The sequence below is a fragment of the Rutidosis leptorrhynchoides genome, chromosome 4 (genome assembly GCF_046630445.1).
Source record: "Rutidosis leptorrhynchoides isolate AG116_Rl617_1_P2 chromosome 4, CSIRO_AGI_Rlap_v1, whole genome shotgun sequence".
Lineage (NCBI taxonomy): Eukaryota > Viridiplantae > Streptophyta > Magnoliopsida > Asterales > Asteraceae > Rutidosis > Rutidosis leptorrhynchoides.
The window spans coordinates 73,436,561-73,451,291 of NC_092336.1; the positions used below are offsets into that span (position 1 = coordinate 73,436,561).

General features: G+C 34.5%; 2 protein-coding genes across 6 annotated transcripts in view; one reads left to right on the forward strand and one right to left on the reverse strand.

The window, feature by feature from the left end:
- Positions 1-8,166, reverse strand: part of LOC139843986 (uncharacterized) — a 28,920-nt gene extending 20,754 nt beyond the window's left edge. For 2 of the 3 annotated variants that reach the window (XM_071834179.1, XM_071834176.1), the window contains exons 1-3: positions 7,985-8,166; positions 7,004-7,354; positions 6,567-6,915 (exon numbers count right to left, since the gene is read on the reverse strand). In XM_071834179.1, coding sequence (XP_071690280.1) covers positions 6,567-6,915; positions 7,004-7,354; positions 7,985-8,052 — 768 coding nt within the window. In that variant the 5' untranslated portion in view covers positions 8,053-8,166. Of the gene's footprint in view, positions 1-6,566; positions 6,916-7,003; positions 7,355-7,437; positions 7,509-7,984 lie in introns of all 3 variants that reach the window. The other variant, XM_071834178.1, reaches the window with a different exon arrangement.
- LOC139843988 (uncharacterized) overlaps positions 1-8,590 on the forward strand; it is a 32,363-nt gene extending 23,773 nt beyond the window's left edge. For all 3 annotated transcript variants that reach the window (XR_011757773.1, XR_011757774.1, XR_011757775.1), the window contains one exon: positions 8,387-8,590. The gene's annotated coding sequence lies outside the window, so the exon portion shown is untranslated. The remainder of the gene's footprint in view (positions 1-8,386) is intronic.
- Positions 8,591-14,731: the final 6,141 nt, after the last annotated feature.

The window sequence follows — 14,731 nt, forward strand, 5'->3', positions numbered from 1 at the left end:
TACTAAATTCTAATCATAGATTTATACTACTAAATTTCTCTCTCCTGCTTTCTCTCCCAACGGCTCACACACACCATTTCTAAACCCAAAACTAACAAATTGTATATACTAATTTTAAGCTATAAATCACTGTATTTTAGAAAACACCGCCACTGGAAACTAACTGGATTCAATTTTAAGATCCTAACGGCACCATCTTCGCTGGAATAGAAGCTTTCACGCGCCGACGGGAGTTCACTGCCGGAATTTTGTTTTTGCCGGCCAATAGTACCGGAAAAGTGTTTTCCGGCTGGTTCTTGTTTCTCTCCCCTTTTACACATATTTATTCGTTTATTCTAATTTTATCTCCCTTTGTTTGGTCCATCTACCTGAGTTTAGTTTGCTGGGGTTGTTAATTACAGTACTTAATTTGCCTTTGTTTACTTGGGTGGGTTTGTTAATTTTTGAGTTTTACTTTTCTTTCTTAATTATTCCGTATATTAATATAATAATAAATATAAATAATTATAAATATAAATATAATAATAATAATAATAATAATAATATTATTTCTCATTGTAGGCTAGCTTTGCTTAGTTACCATTATTAGTTTAATATCTCTACTGATATTATTTTTGTGCTACTTTTTAGGTACGTATATATATATAGTTTTTTTTTTTTTATATCATATATTGCCACTACTACTTGTATAAATATATTTGGTTTTATTTTTTGAGTAAGAATAGACGCTTCTCGTAGAGATGGTTACTTGAGGTCATGTCCTTCTAGCTTTGCGGCGGGTAGGTCTAGAGGGTTTAGAAGAGGGGATAGGCTAGCGAACCGTGTTAGGATTAGAGTGGGGAGTTTGAATGTAGGATCTTTGACTAGCAAATCACGTGAGCTTGTAGATACTTTACTTAAGAGAAAAGTGGACATTTTGTGTGTTCAAGAGACTAGATGGAGAGGTGAAGAGGCGGTTTGTATTGATGACTACAAGTTGTGGTTTTCTGGTTTTAGCGTAGCTAGAAACAGGGTAGGAATCGTTATAGGACGCCCCTATAGGGACCATGTTGTGGGTGTGGATAGGTTTAGCGATAGGATTATGTCGGTTAGGTTAGTTGTCCAGGAGGAGACTTTCATGGTCATTAGCGCTTACGCACCTCATGCGGGTTTAGGAGAAGACGAAAAGAGACGTTTTTGGGAATCGTTGGATGCAGTTGTGAGGAGGTGCCCTGCTGACCATCGATTGCTCATTGGGGGAGATCTTAATGGACATATAGGAACTGATGTGGAGGGTTATGATGGAGTCCATGGGGGTTTTGGATTCGGAGTTAGAAATGAAGAAGGGCGCTCTATCCTCAAATTCGCTGTTACCCACGATTTGGTTGTTGCAAATTCTTTCTTCAAGAAGACGGAGGCTCAACTTGCAACCTTCCATAGTGGGGGTAATAGTACCCAGATTGACTATTTATTGCTTCGCAAAGGGGACCTTAGGTCATGCGGAGATTGTAGGGCCCTAACTACATGGGCATGTTCCACTCAACACAGATTATTGGTCATGGACTTAGTTCTTCAGAGACGAGTTTTCAGGAGTGCGAGACCCGCTCAACCTCGAATTCTATGGAAGAATCTGAATGAAGAGAAGGCTGAAACATTTAAAGCTTTAGTTTTAGAAAGAGTTGAGGCAGGAGTGGAGATGGATACTCATGTTAATGCGGATCAGATGTGGGAGAGTCTGGCGTCCACTATTAGAGAGGCAGCTAAGGAATCCTTAGGGGTGGCAGTAGGGACTTCAAAAGGACATAGGCCTAGTAGAGAATCATGGTGGATCAGTGACGAGGTTCAAACCAAAGTCGCGCTTAAGCAACTGAGGTTTAGGGAGCTCACTGCATGTCGGGAGGGAACAACCGAGGATAGAACTATGGCTGAAGAGAGATATAAAGAAGCCAAGAGAGAAGCTAAGAAGGTTGTTGCACGTGCAAAAGATAAAGCGTATGAAGATTTGTATAAGAAACTAGACTCTAAAGAAGGAGCAAATGATATCTACAGGATTGCAAAAGCTAGAGAGCATAGAAGGAGGGATATAGATAACATCAAGTTTATCAAAGATGAAGCCGGTCAAACCATAGTGAAGGAAAACGAAATTAGAAAAATATGGGAAGGGTATTTCTCATCTCTTTTCGTTGGTGGAGGACCTGTGCATCGAGAGGATATGCAAGACTTGGGTATAGGACAATTCCAGAACAGCAATTTTTGTAGGAGGATCTGCCAGGAAGAAGTAAGATCGGCACTACGAAAGATGGGGAGAAACAAAGCGGTTGGTCCAGACCAGATTCCGATAGAGGCGTGGCGGTGCCTCGGAGAGGATGGTGTTAGGTGGTTGACGTGTCTTTTTAACAAGACGTTTAGATGCTATAAAATGCCTACGGAATGGAGACTTAGTGAGATTATCCCCATCTACAAAAATAAAGGGGATGCCCAAATTTGCGGTAATTATAGAGGCATAAAATTACTTAGTCATACTATGAAGCTCTGGGAGAGAGTGATCGAGACTAGACTTCGGCGAGAAACTACTATTTCGGAGAACCAATTTGGCTTCATGCCAGGGCGCTCTTCGATGGAGGCAATTCATATTATAAGGAGTCTTATAGAGAAGTTTAGGGAAAAGCAAAAGAGCCTAGAGATGGTTTTCTTAGACTTAGAAAAGGCATATGATTGTGTTCCGCGAAAGCTGCTTTGGAAGACACTTAATGTTAGAGGTATCCCAAGTAGATACATTAGAGCTATTACGGATATGTATGAAGGGGCGAAGTCTTGCGTTCGAACTCCTGTGGGAAACACAGAGTATTTTCCGATAGATGTAGGCCTGCACCAGGGATCTGCCCTTAGCCCTTTCCTTTTCGCTTTGATCCTCGACGAGTTGTCTCGGGGATTACAAGAGAGCGTCCCCTGGTGTTTGATTTTTGCCGACGATATTGTGCTTGTATCAGAATCCAAAGAGGATCTTAATAGAAGACTAGAGCAATGGAGGGAGACCTTAGAACAAAACGGACTACGAATCAGTAGACAAAAGACGGAATACCTTAGGTGTGATTTCGCCAAGACAGAGGATGAACAAAATGTTGGGGTACATATTAACATTGGGGACCAGATCTTGCATCCACAAGATTCGTTTAGATATCTAGGCTAGGTCCTTCACAAATCGGGGAGGATCGACGAGGACGTGACCCATCGTATTAAGGTAGGCTGGCTGAAGTGGAGAGCAGCGAAAGGGGTTTTGTGCGACAAGAAGATACCGCTCAAATTGAAAGGGAAATTCTTCAAAGTGGCGATTAGACCTGCTATGTTGTACGGATCAGAATGTTGGCCAATGACGAAAGCCCATGAGAGAAGGATGGAAGTGGCTGAAATGAGAATGCTTAGGTGGACGTGTGGTAAAACCATGTTAGACATGATTCCAAATGGTGTGTTTAGGGAAAACCTTGGAGTTAGAAGCATCATCGACAAACTAAGAGAAGAACGACTTCGATGGTATGGGCACGTGATGAGGCGACCACATAGTGCCCCTGTCAGGAGAGTAGAGGCACTCACGGTTGACGGCGTAAGGAGAAGGGGTAGACCTACTAGTAGGTGGATGGATAGACTAAAGCTCGACATGAGAGAGCTTTTGTTGACCGAGGACATGACTTCAGATAGGAATGCGTGGAGGGCTAGAATAAGAATTGTCGAGTAGGGTTGCTTTCTATTTTATTATTTGTATTATTATTAGTATTACTATTATTATTAATTTATTACTACTACTACTATTATTATTATTATTATTATTATTATTATTATTATTATTATTATTATTATTATTATTATTATTATTATTATTATTATTATTATTATTATTATTATTATTATTATCATTATTATTATTATTATTAGTGTATTTTTATTAGGATTATTACCGGTTTCATTTCCATTTTTATTAGTATTGATTATTACTAGTATTATTTTTATGTTATTATTACTATTAATATTATTTCTATTATTTCTTTTTACTTTCACCACTATTATTTACTATTATTATCATAATTGTTGTAGTTTTAATATAAATATAAATTATTAAAATTATTATTATTAGTTTTATTAATATTAATATTATTATTTCTTCTAGTAACTTTTAATAGCTACTATTATTTGTATTATTACTTCTATCTTTACTATCCGTTTTATGTACTTGTAGTATTACTTTTTTTTTTTTTTTTTTTGAGTATGCATGTATGTTTGTATGTATGTTTAAACGTTTGTTTGTATGAACTCTTGTTTATGGTTGTTTGTTGTTATGTTATGGAGGTATGCTTTTCTTGTATGTTTGCTTATGTAGGTACGTTTGTATGTAGGTAAGGATGTATGTATCTAAGTGTATATGTAAATGGTACGTACGTAGATTTGTATGCTTATGTAGATATGTATGTTTGATTGCATGTATGTGTGGATATAGGTATGTATGTACGTACAAGTTTCATGTATGTATGTAGTTTTGCTTATGTACGGATGTATATAGGTATGTATGTAGGTGTGTTTTTTGTGCGTGTGGGTGTTTTGGGAATGTTGTGTGGTGTGTGTTTTCGGGGTGTTTGTGTGGGTGTGGGTGTGGGTGTGGGTGTGAGGGTGTGGGGGTGTGTGTATGGTGGGTGTGTACTTGTGGGTGTGGGAAGGTGGGTGGGGGTGGGGGTGGGGGGTGTGTGTGTGTGAGTGCATATCGCATCGTTCGGTGCATCTTGGGGCCATTAGGACGGAGGACGACATTCTTTGCTTTTGAGCTTCGTTGGTTTTCTTTTAGCTGTATGGCTTCGGGGATGTCTACCGTAAAGGTGCATGAGTGGTGTTTGGTTTGTCCTAGGTGGTTGGCTCTTTGCGTGCGCAACAACTTCCACCTGGCATGCCTCTCGTGTTATGTTCACAAGGTCTTTTGGCTCTATTATTCGAGGCAACAACAAGCGTCGATTTTGTGGCGTCTTGACTGCCGATTAGAGCCTAAATTAATTTTCAGGCAAGTTTAAATACCCATGGAAATTTGATTCCTACCATTTCCATGGCCTATATTTTTTACTTTCACTTTTATTTATTTATTTATTTATTTTTATTTATTTATTTATTTTTTATTTATTTATTTATTTATTTTTTTACTTTTATTATTATTATTATTATTATTATTATTATTATTATTATTTTTTTTTTTTAATATATAGGCCGGAGGTCCGCACGGAAGCAATCTCTCTACACTGGGGTAGGGAGAGGGATGACGTTCTCTTCATGCGGGTAGAGAATTTTTTTCTCGACTCGTGGATAGAGAAACGACTTCTCTTCTATTCTAGGATAGAGGAAGGATTGTCTACATCTAACCTCCCCCATACCTCGCATATGCGGGATTGGGTATTGTTGTTGTTGTTGTTGTTGTTGTACATACTAAATTCTACACTGAGTTAAATCGAAAATCCCTTAGCTTTGGTAACTAGTAGCTGCCAGTACATAGGATATGGACTGGTGGGCGCGAATAATTGTATATGGATCCATAGGGCTTGACATCCCCGTCCGAGCTAGAGCACTAGCCTTTTAACGGACGTATGTTATTTGAGTTTAAGACACGTTGGTTTGCGTGTATTAAAACGAATGGGGTAATTATCACTATAGCGTTAAGTTTAGTTACCAGGGTGATCTGTTACGTAGAATCTATTGATAAACTTTTGATGAAATCTTGTGGTCTATCTTTATATATGTTTATGACTCGAGCAATTAAACCTATAACTCACCAACATTCGTGTTGACTTTTTAGCATGTTTTATTCTCAGGTCCTTAGAATGCTTCCGATGTGATGTGCTTGTTGCCTGCATGGAGTCTCTCATGCTTTGTACAAAGTTTATTGCATTCAAAATAAAACTGCGTTGTGTAATAAATAATTGGACTGTGATGTCAACCTGTAAATTAAAGACTTATGTATTTCGGGGTTTTGCTTATACCTAAGCACTCGCACACATGTTTATAACTTTCTATGTTTAGAAAGTCACTTATTTTAATGAATGCAATATTTTATCAAAACGTATCATTTAGAGGTCAAAACCTCACTGTGGAATCAATGATTAACGTGCCGCGTCAATAGCGATTTTGACGGGTCGTTACAAATTATAACTCATCTAAACTCAATAAAATCAAACATCTCATATACCGATTTGAAACTTGTCGGGTCTATATTCAATTTGAATTTTTATTTCTTTTAAAAAGGTTAACCATATCTAACATACTAGCCCCCCAAAGTAGGTCCGAAAGTCGTGTTTTAATAATTTTTACAAATTAGTATATTTTCTGATTGACAACTCAAATTTCCATCTCGCTTACCCGGACCAACCAAATTCATGACACGATTCAAAAATGACATTTTGTACGTGTTGGTGACTTCGGTTTATCATATTATGCATACGGGTTAAAATAGGTCCTTATGACCGAAATGGGTCATAATTTTTCATTTCAACAATATACTCAAAACTTATTACATTGCATATGTTTACTTCACAATTTTCTTTAATAAACTATATGCTTACTTGAAAGGTAATCCTATCTTGTAGGATGGAAGCATGAATTCGCCATTTGCACTTGATTTGTTTACACCTTGTTGTGAATCGTGTCGGTTCACTTTTCTCAATAGAGTACTCAAACTCATTTGTTAGTGCATGATGGTTCAAAGCTCTCCTGAAACTAGTCACATTTGGAAACTTTGAATTCTCTTTCAGTTCTGTATTTTTGTTGTTGAGTGAATGAATTTCGGTTTGGTAGTGCACTGTCTCATCTTCATTATTAGTATTATAAGGGTTGTGATAACTTTCTTCATTATCAGTACAATAGTCCGAATCATCTTCGCCTTGTGGTTCATCAGTAAGTTGACATTCACCACTACATCAAATGTACACAATTACTTAACAGTTGAACAATAAGTACACATATATACATATGTATAAACATACATATTGACTGACAATACCTCGGTACTAAAAAATGGTTCCCGTGATTATGATTTGTCGTCACGTAAATAGTCAATTCTTTCTCGTTCTGATACATTGCAAGCATTCCCATGAAGTCTTCATCAGAATCGATATCAATGTAAGATTGCTCATTTACGTCATTGTCAACAAATTGAATCGAAAAAACAAGATTGCTATTGACCGGATAATGCTTCTTGACTTCTTCGGTTAATTTGTTCAAATTGTATGAACTTGGGTCGATGTAGATAAATTTTTGCGATCCAAAATAGTATCTTCTCCTAGATGAGTTTTTAACCATTCGAAACAAGCCTCCATATTTCAGTTTCAACTTGTACTTTGATGTTACTTGTCTACAAATGAAAATTAAATGAACATATAGCATTACAACTCTACAAAAGAATATATATTGCTCTTAAAATTTGCCTAAACATACTCAATTATAGGTGATTATGCCATGTTCTCCCATCTTGGTTCCAGATAATCATCAACATCACCATGATGCATCTAAACATAAGCATGAACATAATCAGCATAAAAATTTTTCTTTTGGAAGATTGACACAAAATTAATCAAATGAAAACCATATACAATACAAATTAGTACAGTACCATTTTTTGTTCAATTAAGACATATTCATAGTACAGTACCGTTTTTTGTTCAATTAAGGCATATTCATACATAATCCACTTAGTCCTGACACCAGTTTTAAGCGAATCAGCATAAATATTAAATAAAACAAATTAGATGAGGTTTTTCTATCTATTTAATACATTAGTCTACATAAGCTTTAGCACATCAAGTGATAGTTCGTCACTGTATTTTGCAAAAAAGTATAATACTAAAATCAAATTAATTGTGGATTCTCTTTGTTGACCACTTAAATTTTTAAATGCTAGATAACTTTAATCCTGAACTTCGTCACTTACAACAAGAATACATCAAAACCCAAATCAACAAAAATAATAATTAGGGATTCTAACCTTGAAAAACCTTTGATAAAGAAGATGAAATTGGATGAATATGATTGATTTTGGAAGTTATTCGCCATATGTAGTTTCTGCTGGAGGGAATCGTGGGCCGTTGAGAAGAAAAAGGGCGGGAGGGATGACGATCAGAGAGGGCTCGATGGTCTTTTAGGTTTTACATAATACAGGATTCACTAAAAGAGGATATGAACGATTGATTTGGGGGTTTATATAGGGTATATGTGATATTTTATTATTTAAATGGGGAAATAAGTGATATTAAAGATTACCAGGGATAAATACGATAATATCTCTTGATTTGATTATATTGGGTGATTGTCTTTTTAGTAGATTTTCTATGTGCCGATATTATTGTGTTTAGATGAAATCTCATCATTTCTATCTATTGACTATTAGATGAATTGAAGATGCAAGTCGTTAGCTCAGTTGATCGGTTACTCATATGAATGTAGAATGATACAATGTAAATGTAACATGTTCGAATATAGTATAACTAGTGAAATGATCCGTGAAATCACGGGTTTGTTTAGACGATATTGTTTAATGATATGTTTTAGTTATTAAGTGAATGTAAATGCCAAAGTCATTTAGTTTAATGACCCGTGGAACTACGGATTTCGACTAAGAAATTTGTCGTTGTTTTTACAAATATATTGAGACATGTATTTTCGCATACATATTAACGTAATTACTCCCGTAAAGAGAATTCATATTTTAATATTAATAATTTAATAATAAAAAATAATAATTATAATTATATTATTATAATTAATATAAATAAAAATTAGTAAATTGAGTATATATATTTTAAATAAAAATTAATAATTATTAATAATAACAAATGTCTCTTGAAATTTTTTTAAAGATTAAAATACAATTATTATAAAAAAAATTTAAAGATTAAAATACAATTATTATATAAAGGTTGTATAATATGCTTTACAATTTGTACATGTGTTTATTGGGTGTTTTGTAGAAATTGTACATGTTGTTTTAAAATTTGTACATATGATTATGGGGTGTTATAAGATTGTACATAATGCTTCAAAATATTGTACATATGGTCATAGAGGTGTTTTACCATAAGGTTGTACATAATGCTTTAAATATTGTACATATGTTAATGAGAGTGTTTTATCATAATGTTGTAAATAATGGTTCATATATTGTATAATTAACATGCTAATATTATTATTAAATAAAAATAATTATATTAATGACTGAGGGGCTTACAATTTTTCTTTTTATTTTTAAATTTTCTTTAAGCTTAAATAATCTTTATTTATGATATCATCATTTTAGAGATTTAATATATACTATAGATAGATTGACTTAACTATACAGTTATAATAATTTTTAAAACGTGTAAATATGGTGTACCTAATTATACTATATACTAAATATGAACACCAACCTCCAATCATAACCCGCCACATACCCCAAAAACACTGTAGCGCACTGTAGCTACGGTAGTTTTTTTTTTTTTTTTTTTGAGATAATTTATTTAATCTTCTGATTTTATACAACGACCACCAGTTAATATTCGTCTTTTTACATATATTCAAAAAAAAGAAAAAAAAAATCATGAACTTATTAATTTTTGGGTCTCTTTTCCATCTACACCAGTATTCCATGTCCACCAACCACCTGCAACTGCCACCATCAGCCACTTTACACCACCATGCACTGCCACCTACCACCGCCAATTTCACGGCCGGCTACGACCGTCACCGTCCACAACTTTCAACCACCATCAAATCTGATCTAAAGAAAAAACATCCAGATCCACACATGAGACAAACTTCCGGAACAAAGGGCAATTTAGTGTTTGATGAAATATATAAACATGCCTGAAAACTTAAAAGACACCCAGCATATCAAATACCTCACGAGTCCACCCAATTGTCTGATTTAAGGGGGGGGGGGAACCGATAAACATATATATTAAAGGAACAAAAACAAATCTAAAAATCAACCTATCAATAAACAAATCTGAACATAGGACGGTTTGGTAGTGGTTAGAAAAAACATATACCTGAAAAGTCAAGTTTTTGAGTCGGGTTTTTCACGACCGTGGCTCTGATAAATGTCAAGCGCTGGACCTCCTGTAGGAGAACAACTACAATAGCCCAACACACCACGAGAGTGGCGGTGGAAAGCTACTTCCGGCAACAGTTACGATCACAACAGCCGACGTCGCCGTAGACCTTCACCGTCGGCCAACACCTTACTATTGTAAAAAAATATCAAAAATAATAATTTTTTTCTTACCTGCATTCTTGAGTACAACTAGCTATTCACATATATATTACAACTAAATATGCACACGGTACAACTAACCATACAAATAGTACAACTTTATTGAGAGTGGGGTGTTAGAAAAACCCAAAAACTAAATCGAGTTCAGGTGGTCGGAACTACTGGAAACCACCGAGTCAACCGCAACCATCGATATAATTTTTCTTGATTTTTTTTATTTATGATTTTAGTGTAAGATATTATAATGGGGAAAATTGGGGAAGATCGGTGGAGAGGATAATAAGCTGTTAAAGGAGAGAATACGGAGTACTAAAGATATGGTAGGATGGATATGTGGATGAAATCAACCCATTTTACTTTTTTTTTTTTATTTACACCCATGACAAACTGAATCTCTAAGTTATAAACATTACCACTTTAAATTCTTTTTTTTTAGCTTCAATATGTGTTACACAAAACATTGAACCTACATAAAATTGTAAAGATTTATATTTCGAACATCAATTAAATTAAATTCTTATATTATACTCTATATAAACTTTAGAGTATGTTAATATTACCGGTAACCGTTTTCCTTTTACGTATAATTAACTTATCGTTAACCGATCAAAATCATCCCGCAGCGAAATATGATATCGGGTTGGAAAACTAATTTTTTATCTCACGACCGAAACCAACTATTCGATTAATCGAGAGTAAAGGGGTAAGACAAAGTAGTAAAGTAATTGTTGACCAAATCATGTGGCTACCAAATACGAAGTCCAGTTGGCCGTTGCATCTTCCAACTTTTTTTAATCAAAAAATATTACGGAGTATAAATCCTTTCATTTTTCATATATTTTGCTCTCAAAAACATAATAAAAATAAATGTCTATAAATTTATAGTGGAGATAAATGAGTAAATAATCAACGCTAAATGCGTACAACAAATGTTTTGTCAAAACACGTTATTGCAAAAAGGTTATGACAAAAACATTGAGAACCGCAGCCACGCGCGGGCTTCCGAATCTAGTTACAAGTAAAGGAGGTCCATAAAATAAAACATATTCTGTACTTGTATTACATAGGTCACAAGTAAAGAAGATGATCCTATGAAACTTATAATTGTAGCCCTATTTATTTACTTTTTGAAATATTGGACTTCCATTACAATAGCCTAAGCAACGACGTAGCTTCCAACTTGTGCTTTCCTTACTACGCTTTTTCATGTTGAACATAAATGAGACCGCTTTATGAATCTTTGATTCGGTATAACAACTTGACTCGTTTCGAGCCTTCATGCTATTATGGTCTGCTTCTTCCGGCTTTCTTCGTAACCACGAATCTTTGGGCTTGGCTCTAGTCGTTCGATTTGGCTTTGACCTCGATTTGGCATTAGGTTCACTAGCAACAACATGTCTTGAATATTTTGACTCTTTACGCTCTAGCATCTGCGCAAGTGTTGGTAACTTCGGTTTTAGATTTTCGTTGGGATTTATACGTTGACTTGGATATGTATAACCTGATGGAAAAGACACATTTTTTATTAGGAAAAATGGATATGATGTTGCTATACATATACATATAAGTATATAAAAAACACCTCAAATTATAATAAAATTCATTTCTACCCTTTAACAACATTTTTCATGATCAAACATTGATTTGAAAAAAATACATTTCAAGTTGATCCATGTTCTGAATAAGTTTTTCACAAACACTATTAACAAGTATAATAGTATTTTAATTTAAATAAGATGTCGTCCATAACTGGTGGAGTTCATGATGTAGTACATATATACCATGGTTAATAATCGTGGATCCGCTATCGTTGGGTATTAACCTAAGTTCATGGTGCTCTTTATTGTGATCCATTGAGCCATCAAGCCCGTGTGACACACCACTGGTTCGACACCCAGAATAAGACTGCGACCGTCTATGAAAACTCATCCTTGCCCTTGTTTCATCACTAACTTTTTCCAAAGCAAATTGGAAAGGATCAAAATCGTCATTCCAAGCACAAGACCGAGAAAATGGATTTCTTATAAACGTTTTAGGAGACCTAGGTGACGAAGAAGCAAATGTCTGAACACATGGAGGCGGTTTTAAAGTTGAAACATGCCCATTACAAAAAGATCTAGTTCGAGCCGGTAAACAATACTTATGTTGCTCATAATCGTGTCTTTTTGACCACCAAAAAGTTGGATACGTTGGTTGTGACTCACACCGGTTTGTAAACCTCCGGTTAATGACCTTGAACTCAAACTCATCGTCGTCTAAGAATGAGTTGACATCTGGCTGCATTGGGCTCGATGGCGCTGTGTAGAATTGCAAGTTTTGAGGACTTGGTGGTGCATGAAAATCCATTTTTGGTGTAAAGGAATTTTGTAAAAAGGGTTTTAATAGTTGAGGTAAATAGTTGCCTAAAGTTATGGATGTGCCTATTTGCACGTATTGATGTCACTTTACTTGTGGTTTTGGAAATGTCCCTCATGGCAAACTTTGTGGCATTTAACAAAAAAGTGGTATATTTTGACTTGTATGATTCAAGGAATTCTATGACAAGTTTGTGTCGAATGTAACATATGACTTTTTGAACATTTTTCGTTCTTTTTCAAACAATGGAAGATTATAAAAACACCTACCCACGGGTTAGCAAAACTTAATAACGAATTACTAAAGAGTCAGTCTTAAGTTACTCCGTAACAAATTCTTGTGACCCGTAAAAAAAAAAAAAAAACTACGGAGTAAATTGGGTTGTTGTTTCCATCCGTACCGATTCAAATTGCACAGCTTAAATCTTAGGTATAATCGTTGATTTTGACAAGCTTTTTTTATTCTAACTTACGTTTAGGTAAATTAATTCATAATAATTTCATAAGCCTCACCTCAATTCACTTGGCATGGATCTTTGAAACTAGGTTAAGTAATCAGTCGATTTGTTTGGCCAGGTCAACTACAAGCTTAATATTGAATTGGAGTTGATATTAGTTTTGAGTATCGTCATTTGTCAATGGTATGATTTGTAAATTACTGTATTCATGATCTTTATATGAATGCATATAATATTTTTTGTTTATTCATAGGAGCTACTGCTGTAGAAGGGGAAATAATTGGGGATTTTGTTTAAGCATAATTATATTTTGCTGTAGTTAACATAAACAGAAACATAGAACAACTTTTGGGCATGAAAATGTTATTTGTGAGATAAGTTTTCAATTAGGTTTAATGCTTGTATTCTATGAAGAATTATGCACCTGAATATTGCTTGGTTAAATTGGTACTCGTTTTTGTAGTTAAGGGGCTTACTTTTTATTTGGTTTCTGTTGCAGTATTTTGTGCTTCTGAAAATCACAAATTTGGAGGAGCCTATTGGTTTGAACAAATTGCCAAGTTTAAGCGACATCGATGTACTGTATATATTAAGAGATCATATGATATTCACCTTCAAATCCTTAATAATTTATTTTTATTGGAATAGCAAAAACACACACACATCCTTTTTGTCCACGACAAGATTCGAACTACAACTTCAAGATTAATGAGTTCTCTTAATATTGCTAGACGAGAAGCTCTTTGGTAATCCTTAATAATTATTATCATATCATTTGGAAACAAGGTACAATAAAAGCATAATAGGAACATTAACCATTAATAAGAGGTGTAGGCAAGTATCATGGTTTCAACTTTCATTTATCAACTCTGACCGGTTTGGTATATATATATATATATATATATATATATATATATATATATATATATATATATATATATATATATACCAGAGATCAAATGAGAACTTTTTTAAATTGAGAACCATGAAAACTCGCAGGTCAAGCAAAAAATTTTGGCGGGCTAGCAAAATAGGATGAAGTCGAGCATTTTGTTACCCCAATTTTTTTCCCTGGCACCAATTCAATAGATACCCTAATTTTCTTTTACCTACCCACCTTTAATTTTCTTATCTCCTTTGAATTCTCAAAATTAACAACATACTCAATTTTCTTTCATCATTAGTGTGTTTTTCTCATTCTGAAAACAAGTAATTTAGCTCATTTGCATATTTTTATTTTCATTTTTATGCTACTGTGTTGGAATTCAACTACAAACGGAGTCAAAGGTTGTAGGTACAAAGAGATCCCCAATTGCTTTGTTCTTCTGACACATGTTTGAGAATGCTATGAAATGATAATAAATAAATGATTAATAAATGGATTCAAATAGTAGTGATGCAAGATACAACCACTACTTTATAGCTTCAATTTGTTTCATGTGCAGAAGGTACAGCAACCATTTGAATCAAAGATATCAGTTGAATTGAAGAAAATAAAGAGCCCATTTCATGTTGCATCTAATTTTGAGTTTGAACTGTGGAACAAAGATTTGCTATGAGTTCGAACAATTGGAATAAAAACTAATTTGGTTGTTTTCTTGGAGATGCATCTCTATGCATCTAAACAATATGAAATTAGAACAAAAATTTTGAAATTAGTACAAAATTTT